The 25,284-nt window shown below is 41.2% G+C and overlaps 1 protein-coding gene across 1 annotated transcript in view; it reads right to left on the bottom strand.

Annotated features, from left to right (window-relative positions):
* Window positions 1-718: 718 nt before the first annotated feature.
* Window positions 719-25,284, bottom strand: part of mgat4b (alpha-1,3-mannosyl-glycoprotein 4-beta-N-acetylglucosaminyltransferase B) — a 215,967-nt gene continuing 191,401 nt past the window's right edge. Inside the window, exons 9-15 of the mRNA XM_024429481.2 lie at window positions 22,344-22,474; window positions 19,400-19,507; window positions 16,669-16,862; window positions 16,082-16,160; window positions 8,624-8,711; window positions 3,038-3,150; window positions 719-2,813 (exon numbers count right to left, since the gene is read on the bottom strand). Coding sequence (XP_024285249.1) covers window positions 2,790-2,813; window positions 3,038-3,150; window positions 8,624-8,711; window positions 16,082-16,160; window positions 16,669-16,862; window positions 19,400-19,507; window positions 22,344-22,474 — 737 coding nt within the window. The 3' untranslated portion in view covers window positions 719-2,789. The remainder of the gene's footprint in view (window positions 2,814-3,037; window positions 3,151-8,623; window positions 8,712-16,081; window positions 16,161-16,668; window positions 16,863-19,399; window positions 19,508-22,343; window positions 22,475-25,284) is intronic.

Raw genomic sequence — 25,284 nt, 5'->3', positions numbered from 1 at the left:
ACTGAAGCACTGATTTGATTATTCTGAATGTTAGGCCTATTGAATTAGATTTTTTTCAACCTTTATTTAACCAGGCAAGTCAGTTAAAAACAAATTCTTATTTTCAATGACAGCCTTGGAACAGTGCCTTGTTCAGGGGCAGAATGACAGATTTTTTACCTTGTCAGCTCAAGGATTTGATCTTGCAAATTTTTGGTTACTAGTCCAACGCTCTAACCACTAGGCTACCTGCCACTCAATAAGGTACAATTAATTAGAATACCATTCTTTTTCCTCACCGTGATTATCACAAACCACCACAGATTCATATTGCATGTCCCCATCCTGGTCAAATTTAGGTGTGTCCGAGCCCCATAGTAACGCACAGGATTTGTGTAGTGTTACATTAAATTGTATGGAGGATAATGTTTTAAAATAAATGCTGTATTCTATACATTCAGTTATTCTGAAGTGCACTGACTGTATGCAGCTAATTGAAAATATTAAATAGCCTACCCTACAAAATCATCACAAAAGATTGTCACATAGTAATAACTACACATACTCTCTTGCATCCAACTTCTGCAATAAATGGGACATTGAAGTCACATGGTCCATTGATGACGTATGCAAGGAATGCACATTCATAACAGCAAACTAATCCACATTTAGGCGAGATTAGCATACTCAGATTTGCATTGAATTGACAAGAGATTAATTTTGAACAAACAAAGCCAAGTCAATTGAAATTCTGTCTTTATTACAATTCACAGATTGGATAGAAGATAACGTCATTAAATATATTTTATCTAAACGATACAAAATACAACGTATAATAGCAATGCATTCCAGTGGCTCTTACAAGAAAATAAAACAATTTCTCCTTCTTTGCACAGGGCAGGTCAGAGTCATTGGGTACAGTTCAGATTTTTCTGTCCATTGCCCTCCGTTGATTTAATGCAACCCTGCACCTGCTATTGTATAGCGGCCATACCAACAAAATTGATGGGGCTGCTAAGACAAATCGTTTTGGCACAACCTCCAGTTTGCGCTGACTGACCCTGGAGTGCACACCTCAATGAACGGAAAACCAGTTAATTTCTGTCATTGCTGAGAAACTGTGTTGATGTTGAACAGAATTAGCAACTGTTGCCTGTCGGTATTCGATAGGAAAGCAGCCTCGAAGCTGCTATAAGTTCCCAAGCGCATTATTTTTCAGTACACTTGTATTGGCTGAAATCCCATAATATTTTTCTTTACCGACACAACACTTTTAGATCTTTGATCAAGAGCTTTCAATGGTTTTGTGGTAGGGCTCTGGAAAAAAATAGTATGTGGATCCAAGTGTACAAAAGCAAATGAATGTGTCCCTTTACTGCTATATACCCTTTGCATCGTAGTAATGCATAAAAGTTGAGTGTAGCCCTTGCATTTACAGAGCCTATTTGGAAGATGTACTGTATAAGTCTGGTGTCGGGACAATTACAGTCCTTGAATAAGTTCGACTTCCAACTCAATGTAATAGTAGTGCAGACTATGTGGAAAGAGAGGGGTTGTCATATTGGACAGTTTCCTTCTTTCAGACCTCACTTGAGTGAAACTTAAATGAGACAGAGGGGTCCTTCCTTGACTTCTTCATGGTCATTATGAGAAACAAAGATCCAATTGACAGTAAAGATGATTCTTCATGCATTGGTTAGAGCTACATATTTCTCTTACATCCGACCAGTCCAAACAATGACTCTGTAGCCACGTGTATCTCCAGTGGCCCCTTGGATACAACTAACTACATGTATCTGATATTTGGCAGAGGGTGCAAATCCAACAGCGAAGCCAGATATACAGTATGTTTCCTGTATTATCGAGACAGCTGTCTTTTCTGGTTTCCTAGCTAATGCAATAGAGGAGCTCATGTCTGGCCATGGCTTACATTGATTTATCCCAACAACCGGGTTTACTCCATGTCACAATAAGGCAAATTGATAGGGGGGTGTAATGATGGTTCATGAAATAAACAACAAACAGATGTTCGAACCATAATCATAGTGTTCCTACATTGACTTCTGGCTTTAGAATTGACCATATAAATACATTTTATTCAAACAGACAGGTATGTACTTTTTAGCTAAAGTTCAATTTCCTTCTACACTGTATAAGCCTAGGCTACTTTTCTGACTGACTTTTGTGGACATTCACTCACTGTATATACATAAACACACATAACAGAGATCATTCATATGATTGTGTTACATAAATATGCATATTAGGCCTATATCCACATACATAGGTATTTTATGTATACATTTGGGTAAAACCAGGAACATTTGTCATACATGATTAAATGTTAAATGATATTGAAGTTGCACAATTTTGTCATATCTGGGTGACTGTGTTGCCAAGTCTTGATTCTGAAGCAGCAATATTTTATTGTCATATTGTCATCAAAAGGGGAGAGGCAATCTCGCCAGCTATTTGACAATTACCAGTGTAATTACAGTTATTTAAAACATAAACCTTTATTTACACATAAATACAGTTTCCTAAATACAGCGTAGTCTCTGTGTCGTCCACGCATGTTCTCCGATTTCGCGTCTGGGCAGATCTTCCTATGACGTCTGTCAACCGTGAATTGGGCTGACGGTCTCAGTAGTACCCTGCGATGGCAAGATCGCGTCAGAAGATGGCGCACTCTGACCGCGCTCGAGAAACTCATTGCCAAAAGCCAAGGAATGAGTATAGCTTGTGAAGGCTCTGTTCCTCTGCGGAACGGTCAAACGGATGACTGAGGTATTGCTGTGGTGTGTTGAAGTTCACTCTGCTTTCTTGATGAATATCTGAAGTGCAATAGACATAGCATTTAAGACAAAATCAAAGAATAGCTTTGAATGGATTAATGGATTAAACTTGACATAAGACCACTTTTGAGGCCTGAAAACATCTGACTAACTTAGATTATTCAGTGAGCTATCACATTAAGTTAACTAAAATTCAAGTGGTTCTTTATGAGACAACGCTCCCAAGGCTCTGTGTTGAACGGGTGATGGCTGGGCCGGCTTACCTCGCTCAGGATCACCCAGACGGGGCAGTCTGTGATCACAGAGAGACGAAGAGCCTCCAGGGGCCCGAACGTGGGGTCTACCTCCCCCTCGGCGATCCCATTATGAAACACTCCTAGAGGACAGAGAGAGAGAGGATCGATATATCAAACCAATATAACTAATGGACTGTGGCTGGAAATCTATTGACTTCCTCAAACACCATAGTCATGATGCAGCATTGTATTGCATGTGTAACTCAAGCGCCTAAATTATAACAGAGTCAAGATATGTTAGTCAAGATATGTTGTGTTGACATTTCAATTGGTTCAAGCCAAAGAGGTTGTATCAAATACAACCATAACATGCTTTGCTATGATTTCTTTGGCGCTCTGCCAGTGGCAACCCGTCATTGGGGGGGGGGCTTTCCTGTTTTGTATGTTATTTTGGCATTAATACGTGTCACATATATATCAGTTTGCAAACAATGTAAAAAATATATATATATCATTGAGTTAATAAAGCCGCATACAAACATGGTCTCTTGTTTGTTATCTTCAGTAAGGCAGCTCCAAAATGAAATGCATGTGTTTCAGCCTAGCTCAGTACTTTTTGTGGTGGTGGGGCAAGCCGACAGAAAATACAGAGCGTTGCGCTGTGATTGGCTCAGTGTTCTGTCACTCATGGGGACACTACGTTACCGCCAATTCTAAGGGTAGAGCTAGAAAATGCAAGTAACTTGGGTGCTGCCATATAGTTACATTAGAAGTGCCCATCCAAGAAGCTCAAGGTCATTGGCCACAGATAAAGTGACGTCAAATCACATTATAATCTACAGTAGCTTTGATTGGACTGTTCAATGTCAACATCATACTTTCAAAATCTTAGCTAGCAGTCATCATCATGAATCAAGTCCACAATCTACTGGCAAATCCTTTTTAATCCTTGTCATATGAAGAGAAATTATAGATAAAACGTATTGGTGCTCATTGGCCATTGCACATACAATACACAACAAGCTGGAAATCGCTAATTCAACAATGAGTGGTTTGGAAGGAATCAGTGGCTAACTGCAAGCATTGCAAAGCAATCATTAGCCTTCAATTCAGTGGAGTGGCTGTATGGTCCCAAGTCTAAGATTACGTGTCTCTTTTCCAAGTTTAAAATTATAAACATTCAACATTGACCATGCTGTCAATGAAGCATGATTTGTGCCACGCTCAAAACAACTGTTAACTCGGAATTGCAAAATTGGATTTTAGTGAGTTCAAGACAACTGGAAACTTGGGAAAAATGAGCTTCGACTGGGAAAATACGTTTTGAACTTTCAACTCGGGCCTCTTTCTAGAGCTACGACTTAAAGATCACTTATGTCATCATGATTCAACTTTTTTTTTCTCTCGAGTTCCCAGTTGTCTTGAAAGCACCATAAATCCAGAGAATGACAGACTTTTTGCCAAAATTTGCCCACAAAGGACCATCGTGCCACCTTCCTGTTCAAGTGAGCCCAGCACAAGGCCCAAAAATGTTTTGTATGCTGCTGCATAAATTATGTAATATGCCAATGAGAAATGTATACTGTAACTAAGAAAGTAATACTTACACAATATGTTGTGTAGTAAGCTGTTAGTAGCCCATGTGCCTCACCCTAATAATTTAGTCTATTTTCACATACTGTTCTGACTTGGTGGTGCACATGTAGATTATAACCTGTTTTTGAGAAATGTAGTCTTTGAATTTTGTAAGGGCTTTCGTTGTTTTTATGTCCCATTTATTTATCCTGTGGTTCTGACTGGTACAGGGAGAACACTGAATGAACGGCCCATGTTCTGAATTCTGTTGCTTTACATTTCAAAAGTGCTGAACATATAGTTATATTGACTACGTCCGTCCTAGCTTGCTCTTAATGTCTTAATCGGAATCAAGGATTGCCTCTTATCCGCATGTCGTCCCTTTATGCCATAGTTTGTACATCTCAATTGTCATTAGAAACCACATTTGATTAAGCAAGTCAGCCATATCAGCTATGTTTTTTTTAAAGGCAGTAAATGAGTCTGAATTAACTTTTTCGCTGACAGACAAGCTCCGCTGATAGCCAGGTGTAGCAGTGGTAAGGTGTTGGGACTCTGCTGTTGGGACAGCTTTATGTAGGCCCTAACAGTTCGTGGGCAACCGTTTGTCACCGTTATAGTGCAATTAATGTACTGTTTAGTGTTGTGTATTGGCTTTGCTGGCATGCATCCCACATTTATTTATTTTTGCCCCACCAATATTTACATGCTAAAATCGCCACTGCGCTCCACTACAGAAATGCTACCTATACAAAATCAATTCTCTCTCCTATAAATCTAGTTCCACAACGTAGAGTATCAAATCAAACATGGGGAGCATAGAGTGAGTTGTGTTTTAGGTTACACTACGCCTGAAAGCTAATATTCTACTGAGTGGAGCTGGAGGGAGAAATATAACCTGATGAACATTTGATAGCAATATCACACAATGAATTTATTTGGTCCAAATGTGAACTACTGTGCCAGATTGATATTCATTCCTGCACGAACTAATAATGAATGAGTGGGATGAGTGGGAGCGCTTGTAATAATTTATATGATGTCATAAGGATGGGGGGAGGGGAAAATCAATACAGTTACATCTCACAATATTATTTTAGACAATAGTATACCAATACTTGGATTTATTTTTTTATTGTTTTCTAAGCAGAGTTAGTCTACCTGCAACAAACCTCTGGTATTTTTCATCCTATAGCTGGTTCTCCATCTTTTTTAATAGTGAGCGAAAATGTTTTCAGCACTTTTTTCCACAAATGATCAAAAGGAATTTTCTCATGCTCTCATCTCTATGCTGCGGACATTTAGTGAGCAACATGGTTAACATATCAGAGTGCAACAAAAACACAGCATCGAATTGCAATGCATAGAATCTCGATAATCACAACACATATCGTACCAGCACCTACAGTGTCTTCAGAAGGTTTTCACATCCCTTGACTTTTCCACATTTTAATGTGTTGCTGCCTGAATTTAAAACGTATTAAATGTAGTTTTTGTGTCACTGATCTACACACAATACTCCATAATGTAAGAATTATGGTTTTACGAAATGTTTTGTCTTGAGTCAATAAGTATTCAAGACCTTTGTTATGGAAAGCCTAAATAACTTCAGGCGTAAAAATGTGATTAACAAATCACTTAATACGTTGCATGGACACACTCTGTGTGCAATAAAGGTGTTCAACCCACCACATACAATTACCGTATCTGTAAGTTCCCTCAGTCGAGCAATACATTTTAAGCACAGATTCAACCGCAAAAAAAGGCACTGATTGGTACATGGGTATAAAAAAACAGACAGACATTGAAAATTCCTTTGAGCATGGTGAAGTTATTAATTACACTTTGGATGGTGTATAAATACACCCACTCACTACAAAGAAAAGGCGCCCTTCGTAACTCAGTTGACGGTGAGGAAGGAAAATGCTCAGGAATTTCACCAGTGGTGATTTTAAACCCGTTAAAGAGTTAAATGGCTGTGATAGAATGGATCAACAACATTGTAGTTACTCCACAATACTAAGCTAAATGACAAAGTGAAAAGGACACCTGTACAGAATAGAAATATTCCAAAACATGCATCCTGTTTGCAATAAGGCACTAAAGTAAAACAGCAAAAAATTTGTCCTAAATAGAAAGCATTATGTTCGGGGCAAATCCAAAACAACATCACTGAGGAGCACTCTTCATATTTTCAAGCATGGTGGTGGCTGCATCATGTTATGGGTATACTTGTCATTGTCATAAACTAGGGAGTTGTTTTTGTTAATAAAAAGAAAAGGAATAGAGCTAAGCACAGGCAAAGTCCTAGAGGAAAACCTGGTTCAGTGTGTTTTCCAACAGACACTGGGAGACAAATCCACCTTTTAGCAGGACAATAACCTAAAACGCAAGGCGAAATATACACTGAAGTAGCTTACCATGATGACTTTGAATGTTCTCGAGTGTCATAGTTACAGTTTTGACTTAAATAAGCTTGAAAATCTATGACAAGACTTGAAAATGGCTGTCAAGCAATGATCAAAAAGTAACTTGACAGAGTTTGAAGAATTTTCAAAATAATAAATGGGCAAATATTGTATAATCCAGGTTTGCAAAACTCTTAGAGACTTACCCAGAAAGACTCACAGCTGTAATCACTGCCAAAGTTGATTCTAACATGTATTGACTCAGGGGGTTAAATTCTTATCTAATCCAAATATTAGTTTTTATTTTCAATTAATAATAACAATTATAAAAATGTTTCTTCTACTTTGACAGAGTATTTTTGTGTCGCTCATTGACAACCAATTTTAATCCCACTTTGTAACACAACAAAATGTGGAAAAAGTCAAGAGGTGTGAATATTTTATGAAGGCGCTATAAGTATTGTGATAATACTGTATCATGAGGTCCCTGGCAATTCCCAGCCCTAATGTCATAAGGAGTTTCATATTCAATGGGATAAAAGCTAGTGCGGAGAACAAGAGGTCATTGTGGCTGTGTTTCAGAGACTTGAATGACAGGCTCGGGGCCCCTGCTTAAAAACTGAAAGAATACATCCTCACTCGCTTCCTCCTCCCCTACTTCCTTCCTTCATTTAATGAATCAATCATCTGTATGTCATTGGATAATGCTGTAATGAAAGCAAGGTTTCTATCCTATTGCATTGACCAAATCCACATCTCTCAGATCTGTAATTAAGGAAGGAACCATAAAAGTATCTAACACTTGTTACTGAATAAGTTGTAACGGAATTCACCTCAAACCCTTTTTCCCCACCATATTTAAACAACATTTTAACCCGTCTTCCTATTTCAAAATGATATGAACATTGTAATGTCATTTCATCCCTTCTCTTAAATGAGCACAATGCTATCATTTCAAAGCACGCCGGCGCAACACTTTTCTTGCACTTTCAGAAAGAGCACCCAAGGTCTACTAAAACTGTGAAGTTAGCCCTTATCCACTCCTACCACTGACCCATCATCCTGTAAAAGTGCTAGATTGTGCAGCAACTAATCAGTACCGTTGGAGCCCTCGATAATTGCCATTGGCTAATGGGGATCCTAATAAAATCAACAGTCAGAGGCCTGTGTGTGTGTGTGTGTGTGTGTGTGTGTGTGTGTGTGTGTGTTATTTGTCAGGACCTGTCTCAGTCTGTGTGAACTGTCCCTGTTTGCTGGTGTATCTGCCACAAGGTTTTTGTTAGACGGGGGAGAGGATTGATGGATGGATGGATGGATGGATGGATGAAAACAATAAGGAAAGACATTGAGGGATATTTTGGCAGGGATAATAGTGTTGGCTTTGGGTGATCCTGTCTGCAGTACTAGTTCTTAACACTGGTAAATAAATACCCAGTGCTAATTACCACCTATTGAAAAATGTCCTCGGTAGCATGGTGCTAATTGAATGCGGGGACGTTTTCATTAGAACGTACTGTAACAAAGTGTTTTGCAACAGAAAACAAAAAACGTGTTTCTGATTGGACGAATCCACGTTTTCCTTCCTTGCGTACATGACCCAGGCAAAGCTGTTTTTCATACTAATACTCACCTATTCTGATAAAGCCGTCCTCTGTTCTGTGGTATTTTGGTGTTCTCTCTCTCCCCTCTTTCAACGCCTCTTTCTCAGACTGGATATTCTGTAGGAGAAGAGATAGGTGTGTGAGGAACACAATACAGGGACGCACAATACACCAAGATCGATGCAGGCAGCAACCCTGATCTGCACTCGGATCACAGCTTCAATCTATACATCATCAACCAATGCATTCACAACAGCAAACTCCACTCGACTGTCCTCTCTTCACCTCACAGCACTAGCCATGAGCTCAGATCCAACCTAACTACGATCTCTCTGTTTCACAACATAATAAAAGAGTAGAGATATCAATGAGTCTTCATAGTAAAGGGAGACAAAGGAAGCGGGACTCTAGTGTTGCTGCTGTGTCGTATCCAATCTGACTGTTGGGGAAATACAGTATCTGTTTGACTTGTTTACCTAAAGCAATGAAGGAGAAAGGACTGGAGGATGGAAAGAGGGAAAATAAGCTGATCTTTGAAGGGGTTTTTCCTATTCTGTTGCTCTACATAGAAATCAGTGCGGGATGATCACACAAGTGATTATGGTAGTCAACATATTACATTTCCCATCCACCGTTGAACTGCACCTGACAGCGAGGTTCTCTCTCTCTCAACTTGTCATGGGTCTAAAGACATGCAACACTTCCATGAGCATATAGTGACTTTTTCCACATTTTGTTTTCTAAAATTGATTAAATAAGAGAAAATTCTCATTAATCTAGACACAATACCCCATAACAAAAAAAGCAAAAACAGGCTTTTTACATTTTCATAAACAGGTTTTTATAAACGGAAATATCACATTTACATAAATACTCTGACCGTTTACTCAGTACATTGTTGAAGCAGTTTGGCAGCAATTAAAGCATAGAGTCTTCTTGGGTATGATTCTATAAGCTTGGCACACCTGTATTTGGGAAGTTTCTCCCATTCTTCTCAAGCTCTGTCAGGTTGGATGGTGAGCATCGCTGCACAGTTATTTTCAAGGGTTCAAGTCCGGGGTCTGGCTGGGCCACTCGAGGTCATTCAGAGACATGTCCCCAAGCCACTCCTGCGTTGTCTTGGCAGTGTGCTTAGGTTCGTTGTCCTGTTGGAAGGTGAACTTTATTCCCAGTCTGAGGTCCTGAGCGCTCTGGAGCAGATTTTCATTAAGAATCTCTCTGTACTTTGCTCCGTTCATCATTCCCTTGATCCTGACTAGTCTCCCAGTCCCTGCCAATGAAAAACATCCCCACAGCATGATGTTGCCACTAGCATGCTTCACCGTAGTGATGGTCTTTCTCATGGTCTGAGAGTCCTTTAGGTGCCTTTTGTCAAACTCCAAGCGGGCTGTCATGTACCATTTACTGAAGAGTGGCTTCCATCTGGCCACTCTACAATAAATGCCTGATTGGTGGAATGCTACAGAGGTGGTTGTCCTTCTGGAAGGTTCTCCCATCTCCACAGAGTGACCATTGGATTCTTGGTCACTTCCCTGACAAAAGCCCTTCTCCCCTGATTACTCCCCTTGGCCGGGCAGCCAGCTCTAGGAACAGTCTTAGTCGTTCCAAACTTCTTCCATTTAAGAATGATGGAGGCCACTGTGTTCTTGGGGACCTTCAATGCTGCAGAAATATTTTGGTACCCTTCCCCAGATCTGTGCCTCGACATAATTCTGTCTCAGCGACCTATGGACAATTCCTTCGACCTCAAGGCTAGGTTTTTCCTCTGACATGCACCATCAACTGTGGGATCTTATATAGACAGGTGTGTGCCTTTCCAAATCATATCCCATCAATTTAATTTACCACAGGTGGACTCAAATCAAGTTGCAGAAACATCTCAAGGATGATCAATAGAAACAGGATGCACCTGAGCTCAAGTAGCATGGCAAAGTGTCTGAATACTTACAGTATCAGTAACATAACAAAATGTGGAAAAAGTCAAGGGTCTGAATACTTTCCGAATGCACTGTATTCTTCCTCATACTGTAGGAGGAACAACAACAAAAGCAGCAACACCTCCACCCTATTTGCACTCTTCACTAAATCCCCCTTTTCTCTAGCACCATTACAGGGTCTCAATGACAATCAGGTTGAAGTATAGATCGAATGAGTGCAGGAGGGAGGAGAAGAAAGGATATAAGCGAGTTAGAGACCGAGAGCGAGGGAGGAGAAACAGGAGGAGATGAATATCTTGCTCGAGCCTCTGCAAAATCCAGCTATTAATCTGTCGTGGAGAGCGGTGGTTTGCAGGGCATAATCTGAAATCCCCGCCTCGCCTCGCCTAGCCCTCCTGCCGGATGAAATATCATTTTAAAGCGAAAGCTCTCGAACAGTGGCTGGCGGGAGACAGATCTGATTACCACCGCCCGGGAGTCCTCTTTTTCTTTCTCCTCAACATTCTCGTTCTCGCTCTTTTTCTGAGAGAGAACCTTGCTCTGTCTTGAGTCATTTCTCATCTATTTTTCTTCGCCTCTCTCTCGCTCTCTGTAGCCTCTGGGGCTTAACACTGTGGGTGCTCGCCTTTCAACATGGCTTATGTGCTCCTGTCAACAAGATGGAAGTTGACGTCATATGTCTTTCCACTTGAGAGAATTACAGTCCACAATTATTGGTAGCCTTGATAAAGATGAGCAAAAAAGACTATCAAATAAATAATTCAAATACTGGGCCACATTGCATGCTCCCAAAAATTATACTTCCACTGCTCAGATAATTGTTTTTGTTTAATAAGTAATATATATATATATATATAAATAATTACGACCTGGATCTTTATATATATATATATATATATAATAAAAAAAGATCCAGGTCGAAATTATTGGCATCCATGTTTTCAGCACCCTCGCACCATCCCCTTAGTAGCACCCTCGCACCATCACCATCCGACCTGCGATTGGATAACACGTTGGGAGGGATCTTAGGCAGGTTAGCGTTTCTCGTCATGAATCTTGTTCTGGAGGTAGCTCTGCATTGTGGTCACTAGCTGGCACAGCCACAAAGTCATAAAATCAGATTTTAAGCCTAACCCTAACCAAAATGCTAACCATAACACCTAACATTAAATTAAGATCAAAAAGCATATACTTGTTTTTCGACCACTCCACAAATTTCTTAACAAACTATAGATTTGGCAAGTCGGTTAGGACATCTACTACATCATTTTTGTCACACCCCGACCTTAGTTTTCCTTGTTATTTTGGTTAGGTCAGGGTATGACATGGGTGATGGCGGTTCTAGCAGATCCTGGCTGACTGGCGGCTAAGGAGGATCCTGGCTGACTGACGGCTCTGGCGGAACCTGGCTGACTGGCGGATCCTGACTGACTGGCGGATCCTGGCTGACTGGCGGCTCTGGCGGATCCTGGCTGACTGGCGGCTGTTTTGAGGCTGTTGCTGGGCAACACGGACTTTCAACTCCCTCCAAAGATTTTCTATGGGGTTGAGATCTGGAGACTGGCTAGGTCGCTCCAGGACCTTGAAATGCTTCTTACGAAGCCACTCCTTCGTTGCCCGGGTGGTGTGTTTGGGATCATTGTCATGCTGAAAGACCCAGCCACGTTTCATCTTCAATGCCCTTGCTGATGGAAGGAGGTTTTCACTCAAAATCTCATGATACATGGCCCCATTCATTTTTTCCTTTACACAGATCAGTCGTCCTGGTCCCTTTGCAGAAAAACAGCCCCAAAGCATGATGTTTCCACCCCCATGCTTCACAGTAGGTATGATGTTCTTTGGATGCAACTCAGCATTCTTTGTCCTCCAAATACGACGAGTTGAGTTTTTACCAAAAAGTTCTATTTTGGTTTCATCTGACCATATGACATTCTCCCAATCTTCTTCTGGATCATCCAAATGCTCTCTAGCAAACTTCAGACGGGCCTGGACATGTACTGACTTAAGCAGGGGGACACGCCTGGCACTGCAGGATTTGAGTCCCTGGCGGCGTAGTGTGTTACTGATGGTAGGCTTTGTTACTTTGGTCCCAGCTCTCTGCAGGTCATTCACTAGGTCCCCCCATGTGGTTCTGGGATTTTTGCTCACCGTTCTTGTGATCATTTTGATCATTTGGAGCCCCAGATCAAGGGAGATTATCATTGGTCTTGTATGTCTTCCATTTCCTAATAATTGCTCCCACAGTTGATTTCTTCAAACCAAGCTGCTTACCTATTGCAGATTCAGTCTTCCCAGCCTGGTGCAGGTCTACAATTTTGTTTCTGGTGTCCTTTGACAGCTCTTTGGTATTGGCCATAGTGGGGTTTGGAGTGTGACTGTTTGAGGTTGTGGACAGGTGTCTTTTATACTGATAACAAGTTCAAACAGGTGCCATTAATACAGGTAACGAGTGGAGGACAGAGGAGCCTCTTAAAGAAGAAGTTACAGGTCTGTGAGAGCCAGAAATCTTGCTTGTTTGTAGGTGACCAAATACTTATTTTCCACCATAATTAGCAAATAAATTCATGAAAAATCCTACAATGTGATTTTCTGGATTTTTTTCTCATTTTGTCTGTCATAGTTGAAGTGTACCTATGATGAAAATTACAGGCCTCTCTCATATTTTTAAGTGGGAGAACTTGCAGATATATATATATATATACACACACACAGTTGAAGTTTACATACATATTTACGTATTATTAAAACATTTGTGTGCCCTTATGGACTGCCATCGTCAATTCAAACCGACATCATGATTTTTTACCAAGTAACAGGATATTTTAGCCAAAAATTACACTTGGCCACAAGAGGATCTTCCAGCAAGACAATAACACCAATCATACATCAAAATCCACAAAGAAATGGTTAATTGACCACAAAATCAAAATGTTGCAATGCCCATCTCAGTATCTGGACTTGACCCCTTTGGAAACCTGTGGTTTGAATTGAAGAGGGCAGTCCATACGCGCAAACGAATGACATCAAGAATTTGGAAAGATTCTGTATGGAGGAATAGTATAAGATCCCTCCAAATGTGTTCTTCGATCTCATAAAACATTTTAGAAAAAGACTCAGTGTTGATATATTTGTAAGGGTACAGTGTTGCAATAATAAGAAAAGGGATGCCAATTATTTTGACCACTATCTTTTTGCATTTTTTTTGTATTAATTGTTAAACCAAGTATTTTTCTCTGAGCAGTTGTCTTAGTATAAAGTAGCATAATTTCCCAAACATTTGCTGCATGCAATATAGCTTAGAATTTGTATAATTTACTTTACATATTATTTTGTATTTCTCAATATCAAGGGTGCAAATAATTAAGGACCTGACTAAGTCTTTCCAGAGAGAGATGTACCCAGCATGGCCCTCCAAGACATGGGCTGTATCTCAACAAAAAGAACAGAAAAGAATACAGATATTGTGAGTGTATATAATCTTGTATGTAACAATACAGGTATGGCTGAATATGTGTAACATTAAATATTATCACACTGTACACCTGTGTGTGTGTATTTATGTACATACACAGTACCAGTCAAAACGTTTGGAGACACCTACTCATTCAATGATTTTTCTTTATTTTTATGAATTTCTACATTGTAAAATAACAGTGAAGACATCAAAACTATGAAATAACACATATGGAATCATGTAGTAACCAAATAAAGTGTTAAACAAATCTAAATATATTTTAGATTCTTCAAAGTAGCCACCCTTTGCCTTGATGACAGCTTTGCACACTCTTGGCATTTTCTCATCCAACTTCACATGGAAAGCTTTTCCAACAGTCTTGAAGGAGTTCCCACACTGGCTGAGCACTTGTTGGCTGCTTTTCCTTCACTCTGTGATCCAACTCATCCCAAACCATCTCAATTGGGTTGAGGGCATCATATGCAGCACTCCATCACTCTCCTTCTTGGTCAAATAGCCCTTACACAGCCTGGAGGTGTGTTGGGTCATTGTCCTGTTGAAAAACAAACGACAGTCCCTCTAAGTTGATCACTGCATAATCCTGTGGTATCCATGTTGGTTTAGTGTGCTTCGAATTCTAAATAAATCACTGACAGCGTCACCAGCAAAGCACCCAGACACCATCACACCTCCTCCTCCACGCTTCACGATTCAGCATCTCAAAGACACAGCGATTGGAACCAAAATCAAAAATTTGGACTCATCAGACCAATTGACAGATTTCCCCCGGTCTAATGTCCATTGTTCATGTTTCTTGGCCCAAGCAAGTGTCTTCTTATTATTGGTGTCCTTCAGTAGTAGTTTCTTTGCAGCAATTTGACCATGAAGGCCTGATTCACCAGGTCTCCTCTGAACAGTTGATGTTGAGATGTGTCTGTTACTTGAACTCAGTGAAGCATTTATTTAGGCTGCAATTTCTGAGGTTGGTAAATCTAATGAACTTCTCCTCTGCAGCAGAGGTAACTCTGTGTCTTCCTTTCCTGTGGCAGTTTCACCATAGCGCATGATGGTTTTTGCGAAGGAACTTTCAAAGTTCAAATACATTTTCATGTCTTAAAGTAATGATGGACTGTCGTTTCTCTTTGCTTATTTGAGCTGTTCCTGTCATAATATGGACTTGGCCTTTGACCAAATAGGGCCATCTTCTGTATACCAACCCTACCTTGTCACAACACAACCGATTGGCTCAAACGCGGTAAGGAATGAAATTCCTTTTAACAAGGCACACATTTTTAAATGCATTCCAGGTGACTACCTCATGAAGCTGGTTGAGAGAATGCCAAGAGTGTGCAAAGCTGTCATCAAGGCAAAGGGTGGCTACAAATATAAAATATATTTTGATTTGTTTAACACTTTTTTGGTTACTACATGATTCAATATGTGTTATTTAACAGTTCTGATGTTTTCACTATAATTCTATAAAGTGGAAAATAGTCAAAATAAAGAAAAACCCTGGAATGAGTAGGTGTGTCCAAACTTTTGGCAGGTACTGTATACAGTGGCAAGAAAAAGTAGGCTAATAACTTCTAAAAAGCTAATTGGAGTCAGGAGTCAGCTAACCTGGAGTCAATCAATGAGATGAGATTGGAGATGTTGGTTAGAGCTCCCTTGCCCTATAAAAAAAACTTACAAAATGTCAGTTTGCTATTTACAAGAAGCATTTCCTGATGTGAACCATGCCTCGAACAAAATAGATCTCAGAAGACCTAGGATTAAGAATTGTTGATTTGCATAAAGCTGGAAAGTGTTACAAAAGTATCCCTAAAAGCATGTTCTGTTCATCAGTCCACGGTAAGACAAACTGTCTATGAACGGAGAAAGTTCAGCAATTCAGCTACTCTCCATAGGAGTGGCCGTTACTGGCCCAACGCTATAACCACTAGGCTACCTGCAGCCCCTCGAGGCAAGACGAATCAGGCTTATAGTGGCGCGCTTCGTATTAAAATAGAATATGTGGGATAAAGGTTACGTACGTAACGTAAAAGGAAACTGATAATGTACTGGGAATGAATCGGGTGAATAGTGGCGAGACTCACGTCAAAAGGCAGCACCTCCACAGAGGTGTTGAACAGCTTGTCCCCTGGGTGCTCAATGTTCCCGCTCCGGAAGAAATACCTAGAGAGAAAGCGAGAGGATAACAAATGGGGGGGGGATGTCAATTAGATATTCAACACAAATTGATCCACCATTATTATCATCATCGTCAGTCAGCCAGCCAGCAAGTCACCAAGTTCAATCTCTATCTCCATTTGCTTTCTATAAATACATGTGCCACCAAGTACCTAACAGTAGCCTGAACCGTTCGCTACCCCCAAAAGCGCCTCTGAGGTAACAGGGGTGACCAAAGAGCCATGGCCAGTTAGAGGGGTCCAGAGTAGATAGACCATCTGCCCTGACAGTAATGGGAAGAAATATTATTCATATGGGCCCAGTGGAGAGAGAGACAGTTTGAGACATGTGTGAAGTGTGTGTATGTGCACAAAAATCTTTGTGTGTGTGTGCGCGTACGCATGTGTGTATGTGTTTATGTCCATGCATACACACGTGTGTGTGTGTCCATATATGTGTCTGTATTCAAGCATGCCATGTATGTGTGTATCCGAGCATGTGAGCGCACACACACCTCTCGATGCGGACAGGTGTGAAGAAACGGATGCGGATAAAGTCTCCAGCCACGGGTGTGAAGGCCCAGAAGAAGTCCTCTCCCAGGTAGGCCTTCTCCAAGGTGAAGTGCTGGTATGTCTTTAGGCTGGTGGTCACCTCTGCCAGCGGGTTGGCGTGGCCCTTGTGCAGAGTCTGCTTTCCAAAGTCCTTGTCCTGAAGCAAACCATTAGACCATAGGAGGGGGGTCAGAGAGGGGAGAGATGAAATTGTTTCTATCACTAAGCTATCGTACTGACTTTGAGGGTGCAGTTAGCTAAAGACACAGGGATTCATTCTAACTTGATATTTGGGAGCAGTTCTTGATTTTTCTTGATCCTTGATTTCGCTGCGGCAATTCTGACATTTTGCATGGCATTATGCAATGACTTTGTGCTTTTGTGGGTACTTAAATAGTACCCGCAAAACACCAGTCTCAATGTTAACAGTGAAGAGGCAACTCTGGGATGCTGGCCTTCTAGGTAGAGTTGCAAAGAAAAAGCCATATCTCAGACTGGCCAATAAAAAGAAAAGATTAAGATGGGCAAAATAACACAGACACTGGACAGAGGAACTCTGCCTAGAAGGCCAGGATCCCAGAGTCGCCTCTTCACTGTTAACATTGAGACTGGTGTTTTGCGGGTACTATTTAAGTTCAGTTAAGGATTCGTGAGGCGTCTGTTTCTCAAACTAGACACTAATGTACTGTTCCTCTTGCTCAGTTGTGCCCCGGGGCCTCCCACTCCCCTTTCTATTCTGGTTAGAGCCAGGTACTATTTAATGAAGCTCTTCACTTCACAGATCTTCATTGTAAAGGGTTTAAACACTGTTTCCCATGCTTGTTCAATGAACCATAAACAATTAATGAATACGCACCTGTGGAAAGGTTGTTAAGACACTAACAGCTTACAGACGGTAGGCAATTAAGGTCACAGTTATTAAAACTTAGGACACTAAAGAGGCCTTTCTACTGACTCTGGAAAAACACCCAAATAAAGATGCCCAGGGTCCCTGCTCATCAGTGTGAACATGCCTTAGGCATGCTGCAAGGAGGCATGAGGACTGCAGATGTGGCCAGGGCAATAAATTGCAATGTCTGTACTTTGGTGTGAAAAGTGCAAATCAATCCCAGAACATCAGCAAAGGACCTTGTGAAGATGCTGGAGTTAACAGGCACAAAAGTATTTATATCCACAATAAAAAAGTGTCATGTATCGACATAACCTGAAAGGCCGCTCAGCAAGGAAGAAGCCACTGCTCCAAAACCGCCATAAAAAGCCAGACTACTGTTTGCAACTGCACATGGGGACAAAGATTGTAATTTTTGGAGAAATGTCCTCTGGTCTGATGAAACAAAAATAGAACTGTTTGATCATAATGACCATTGTTATGTTTGGAGGACAAAGGGGGAGGCTTGCAAGCCAAAGAACACCATCCCAACCGTGAAGCACGGGGTGGCAGCATCATGTTGTGAGTGTGCTTTGCTGCAGGAGGGACAAGTGCGCTTCACAAAATAGATGGCATCATGAGGGAGGAAAATTATGTGGATATATTGAAGCAACATCTCAAGACATCAGTCACGAAGTTAAAGCTTGGTCGTAAATGGGTCTTCCAGATGAACAATGACCCCAAGCATACTTCCAAAGTTGTGGCAAAATGGCTTTAGGACAATAAAGTCAAGGTATTGGAGTGGCCATCACAAATCCCACAAATCATATAGAAAATTTGTTGGTAGAACTGAAATAGCATGTGCGAGCAAGGAAGCCTAGAAACCCGACTCAGTTACACCAACTCTGCCAATGGGCCAAAATTCACCCAACTTATGGTGGGAAGCTTGTGGACGGCTACCTGAAACACTTGACCCAATTTAAACAATTTAAAGGCAACGCTAACAAATGTAAACTTCTGACCCACTGGGAATAAAAGCTGAAATAAATAATTCTCTCTACTGTTATATTGACATTTCACATTCTTAAAATAAAGTGGGGATCCTAACTGACCTAAAACAGGGAATTTTTACTAGGATTAAATGTCAGGAATTGTGAAAAACTGAGTTAAAATGTATTTGGCTAAGGTGTATGTATAAACTTCAGACTTAAAAAATAAAAAAAACACACACACACACACACACAGTTACAATGTTCGTGACTCAGTTACAATGGTCGTGATGTAGATGTAGATCTGCAGGTGCATATATTCCTATTTCAAAACAATTTGGAGGCACAGTTGAAAAGTTAAAAAAGTTAACGCACTGAATAGACACTGGATTAATTTGAAAATAAAAGCGTTACTTTTTTCAATGCATGAGAAATGTGTGAAGATGGTCAAATGCGTGTCTCACACACTCATTGCGTGACAGTTGTAAGCACTGATAAAATACTATTCATTTCAGTGGTGGAGGCCAGGCCTGCTTGGTGGAGAATCTCTAAATTGAGAAAGTGTTGGGCGTATTGATAGTGAATTGATTGGGTTAGATTGCAGTAGCAGTCTTCAGGCTGATATCCACTGATCTTAACAATCAGAGACATTAAACACAGTATTCTTTACTTCGTAATAAAAAATATTGAATCTGTGTGGTGACTTGAAATGTATATCAGTACTGCAGTGCTCAGAGACTTGATGCACAGTGAAAGGATGCTAGAGTATACAAAATGTATTGATTGGCTAGCGAGTCAGTGGGATACGGAAACACACAATGCTCACAACGTACATACCTTGAGTTTCTGGATCTTTCCGGCCAGGGAGGAGTGAGTGCCCACATGCTGGAAGAGGGAGGGCTTGAAGCGAATCCTCAGGTTGGCCTTCTGCCTGTCGCAGTGTTTCTGTGTGTGTGGCAGATGGGAGAGTTGAGAAAGAAAGAAAGAGAGAGGAGCAGGGAGAGAGAAAGACAATAGGAGTGTGTGGGAGTTCCACAGTTTTCTGAGACTGAGACCATTTTGGCAAGTGCAATTGAAAGGCATGGTACTTATACACTACATGGCCAAAATCATGTGGATACCCCTTCAAATTAGTGGATTTGGCTATTTCAGCCGCACCCATTACTGACAGGTGTATAAAATCGAGCACACAGACATGCTATCTCCATAGACAAACATTAGCAGTAGAATGGCCTTACTGAAGAGCTCTGTGTCTTTTAAAGTGGCACCATCATAGGATGCCACCTTTCCAACCAGTCAGTTCGTCAAACTTCTGCCCTGCTAGATCTGCCCCGGTCAACTTTAAGTACTGTTATTGTGGAAACATCTAGGAGCAACAATGGCTCAGCCGTGAAGTGGTAAGCCACACAAGCTCACATAACGAGACTGCCGAGTGCTGAATAGCGCAAAAATGGTTTGTCTTCAGTTGCAACAAGTCACTACAGAGTTCCCAACTGCCACTGGAAGCAACATCTTGGCAGCAGCTAATGGGGATTAATAATAAATACAAATACATCAGCACAATAACTTTGTCAGGAGCTTCAAGAAATGGGTTTCCATGGCCGCGCACAAGCCTAAAATCACCATTAGCAATGCCAAGTGTTGGCTGGAGTGGTGTGAAGGTCGCCGCCATTGGACTCTGGAGCAGTGGAAACACATTCGCTGGAGTGATGAATCATGCTTCACCATCTGGCAGTCCGAAGGACGAATCTGGGTTTGGAGGATGCCAGGAGAACGCTACCTGCCCCAATGCATAGTGCCAACTGTAACGTTTGTGGAGGAGGAATAATGGTCTGGGGCTGTTTTTAATGGTTCAGGCTCCTTAATTCCAGTGAAGGGAAATCTTAACGCTCCAGCATACAATGACATTCTTGACGATTCTGTGCTTCCAACTTTGTTGCAACAGTTTGGGGAAGGCCCTTTCCTGTTTCAACATGACATCGCCCCCGTGCACAAAGCGAGGTCCATACAGAAATGGACGGGTGTGGAAGAACTTGACTGACCTTCACAGAGCCCTGACCTGAACTCCATCAAACACCTTTGGAATGAATTGGCACGCCGACTGCAAGCCAGGCCTAATCGGCAACATCAGTGCCCGACCTCACTAATGCTCGTGGGTGAATGGAAGCAAGTCTCCGCAGCAAGTTTCCAACATCTAGTGGAAAACCTTCCCAGAAGAGTGGAGGCTGTTATTGCAGCGGGAAGGACCAACTACATATTAATGCCCATGATTCTGGAATCAGATGTTCGACGTCCACATACTTTGGGCCATGTAGTGTATGTACAGTCGTGGCCAAAAGTTTTGAGAATGACACAAATATGAATTTTCACATAACTTTTCACAGTCTGCTGCCTCAGTTTGTATGATGGCAATTTGCATACACTCCAGAATGTTTTGAAGAGTGATCAGATGAATTGCAATTAATTGCAAAGTCCCTCTTTGCCATGCAAATGAACTGAATCCCCCAAAAACATTTCCACTGCATTTCAGCCCTTTCACAAAAGGACCAACTGGCAGCAAGAATATTGCACCTAAATTAATAATTTAGCGGATTATCAAGAACTTCAAGGAGAGCGGTTCAATTGCTGTGAAGAAGGCTTCAGGGCGCCCAAGAAAGTCCAGCAAACGCCAGGACCATCTCCTAAAGTTGATTCAAAAAAAGTTTACATTTAAAAATAAAAAAAGAACGGTCAACACTGTAAATATCGACTTTTTGCATCAACTTCATGTATTTGTCAATAAAAGCCTTTGCACGTATGAAATGCCTGTAATTATACTTCAGTATTCCATAGTAACATCTGACATATTTGTGTCATTCTCAAAACTTTTGGCCACGACTGTACAGGTAACTGGCAAAATAAAGGAAAAGTGTCTTAATAGGGTGATGGGCAACCATGTGCCACCAAAACAGCTTCAATGCACCTTGGCATAGATCCTATAAGTGTCTGGGATGCGAACACCATTCTTCCATGAGAAATTCTATCATTTGGTGTATTGTTGATGGTAGTGGAAAACGCCGTCTCAGGCACCACTCCAGAATCCCCCATAAGTGTTCAATTGGGTTGAGATCTGATGACACACACACAAACACATCCTTTAAATCACCTATGCTCCTTTGAGAACTCTTTCAAATTCACTGAGATCTCTTCTTTTAGCCATGGTAGCCAAAATATTGGTGAAATAGGTATTTTTATAATGACCGCAACCATGATGGGATTTTAATTGCTTAATTAACTCAGGAACCCCACCTGTGTGGAAGCACCTATTTTCAATATACTTTGGCTGCGTTTACACAGACAGACCAATTCTTATATTGTTTTCACTAATAGGTCTTTTGACCAATCAGATCAGCTTCGCGAAAAGAATATCAGAATTGGGTTGCCTGTGTCAACGCAGCCTTTGTATCCCTCATTGTTGTGTATTGATATTCTAGTTTTGTCCCATTAGGGCACCTGTAACCTGCTTACCTACATTGAAATGCTCGGAATGTTCTTCCTGTGAAATGCATTAAACATTACCCACGTTAATTTCTACTCCAGTCTCATGTCCTGTCCAGTGTACAGTGTGCTATACAACACTCATTTGCTAAAGCGTTTAATTTATTTTTGCAGTAACCTGTTGCTCCCTGCTTGGATAATCTGTAATACATCCTTCTTTCCTCCCTCCCTTTAAGTAATCACTGATCTAACATGACTGAGTCCAAAGAAAAACTTGTTTTAGGAAAGTGGTTACCACACTTACCGCGTCCTTCTCTGGGTTGCACACCTTGACCCACATGATGTGGTCCAGCAGCCAGTCAATGGGCTTGTCCTTGTAGAACATTAGCATAAACTCCACAATCAGTGACAGGTCCATGGACTTGAACATCTTACCTGAGGAGAGAGGATATACAAGTCAATTACAACGCAAGACATCATCAAATATCGCCAAAGGTTGTTCAGGTAGTACCTTATCTGTTTCAAAATGTTTAATCATATCTTGAGCCTATGGAACACTACTTGGGTTTCCAATTTAAAAATGGTCCTTAGCTACTATCCCCTGGACCTTTGTGAAGATATGAAGGGATTGAACAGGTTTTAGAAATATGGTAGTAACTACCTTGCCCTTTCAGATTTATTAGAAATGCTTAGGGGGTCGATTTGGAATTGGGTAAAAGGAAGTATAAAGTAGAGTGTTGCAAGTTACAACGACCTAGAACGGAGGCTAAACTTAGCCAGTGTGCTCTGAAATTAAATCTGAATGACATATAATTGCACACAGACCCTTGAGCTCTGAATTTAAATTTAACATAATTGTCAGATTAATACATTGGAGTCAATTTCACAAAGTCACCAAGTGGGTTACGAGAACAAATATTTTTTGGTCAAAACAAGGTCGCTCGAGGTCTGGATTGAGATTATTTTACAGGTGTATAATTGCACTGCTTTCAAGCACTTTCCACCACAATGTTTTAACAGCTAGTCACCACAAAGACAGAAGATACCATTTAACCAATCACAAGATCAAAAATATATTATTTTTCCTGGAGTATAAGAACATGATATATGGTCTTGTTTTGTCCTCATACGAAACATAATCCAATAAAATACACACTCAGCCACCCATGCATGCACACACTGAAGTGCAAAAGTGACAATGGGAACCTCTGTTCAGACTGAACACCGATCCCCTCAACTCGAAGACACATTTCCTTCGTCTCTCTCTTCCTTGCCTATTACAACACAACAGAAGAGTACTCCCTCTCATCTCCCCCCACTCTTCTTTATACCTTCTCACCTCTCTCTGTACATTCAAACACATTTCTCTTCTCCCCCACCCTCTTGTTACACCATCTCTACAGAGGTAAACACTCTTTCCTTGGCTGGCTGAGCTGTAGCATTCATCCTCCATCCTTCTCTCCCTCCCAACATGGAAAGGTATGAAAATGTATGCACTCACTACTTTAAGTTGCTCTGGATAAGAGCATCTGCTAAATAAATAAAAAAAATCAATGGTTACGGTCTTCTCATGGTTACAGTCCTCTCTTTCTGGCCCCGCACTCCAGGACCAGGGCCTTTGTCATTGTGAGGGTTACGATGCCACAGAACTGTGGGTTTATGAGAGAGAGGTCGAGAGGTAGAGCGTTCGAGTGGAGGAGGAGTTTACAACTCATTAGAATCCCACTGAGAGAGAGAAAGAGGTGTGGGAGTAAGGGAGGCAAGGCAGAAATGGGAGGAGGGAGAGAGAGATGGTAGAAACCAAGAGAGAGAAATGGCAAGAGGGTGAGAGGTTGAGCACTCGCGTCAGGGAAGGAGGTGTGCAATAACTCATTATAGGAGGGAGAGAGAGGTGTGAGCGGGGATGGTTGGGGTAGAGAGTGAAAGTGTGAAAGGTCAGGGCTTGCGTAAGGGAAGGAGATATGCTATCTAACAACTCATCAGAAATCTCACTGAGAAATGGAGGAAAGGATGGAGAGAGAGGAAGAGAAGGTGGTTGAGTGGGAGGAGTGAGAGAGAGAGAGAGAGAGAGAGAGAGATGGGTGAGACGGGGAAAGAGAGGGTGGCCGGTCAGGTGGTCACGTGAGAGGAGTTAGGACCTGCTGGGGAAGAGGGAGTGGAGGAGTGGAGAGATAAAGTAAGATAGTAAGAGAGAGATAAGTAGAGCGCGAGAGAGAGAGGGGCAAAAAGATATGACAAACATTCATTACAGGCCTGCTGAGGGGGGAGAGAAGGGAGGTGGGATGCTGGAAGAAAGGTGGATGCTTGTGTGGAAGGGGGTGAGGGGGGTGAGAGTGAATGAATGAGAAATAGAAAGACTAGAGAACAAAATCAAATCAAATGTATTTGTCGCATGCGCCGAATACAACAGACCTTACCGTGAAATGCTTACTTTAAATCCCTTAACCAACAATGCAGTTTTAAGAGAATAGAGTTAAGAAAATATTTACTAAATAAGCTAAAGTAAAAAATGAAAATAAATAAACAATTAAAATAACAATACTGAGGCTATATACAGTCGGTACTTGTAACGAGTCAATGTGCAGGGGGTACAGCTTAGCGAGTAGCAGCAGTGTAAAAAACTAAAATGGGTGGGGTCAATGCAAATAGTCCGGGTCGCCTTTTGATAAATTGTTCAGCAATCTTATGGCTTGGGGGTAGAAGCTGTTAAGGAGCGTTTTGGACCTAGACGTGGTGCTCCAGTTATGCTTCTTGTGTGGTAGGACTTGGGCGACACCGCCTAGTATATACAGTTGAAGTCGGAAGTTTACATACACTTAGGTTGGAGTCATTAAAAATAGTTTTTCAACCACTCCACACATTTCTTGTTAACAAACTATAGATTTGGCAAGTCAGTTCAGACACCTACTTTGTGCATGACACAAGTCATTATTCCAACAATTGTTTACAGACAGATTATTTCACAATTCCAATGGGTCAGAAGTTTACATACACTAAGTTGACTGTGCCTTTAAACAGTTTGGAAAATTCCAGAAAATGATGTAATGACTTTCGAAGCTTCTGATATGCTAATTGACATAATTTGAGTCAACTGGTGGTGTACCTGTGGATGTATTTCAAGGCCTACCTTCAAACTCAGTGCCTCTTCGCTTGACATCATGGGAAAATCAAAAGAAATCAGCCAAGACCTCAGAAATGAAATTGTAGACCTCCACAAGTCTGGTTCATCTTTGGGAGCAATTTAC

This window comes from Oncorhynchus tshawytscha, linkage group LG08 (genome assembly GCF_018296145.1).
Source record: "Oncorhynchus tshawytscha isolate Ot180627B linkage group LG08, Otsh_v2.0, whole genome shotgun sequence".
In the NCBI taxonomy this organism is placed as follows: Eukaryota; Metazoa; Chordata; class Actinopteri; order Salmoniformes; family Salmonidae; genus Oncorhynchus; species Oncorhynchus tshawytscha.
This window is presented reverse-complemented; position numbering and strand designations above follow the sequence as displayed.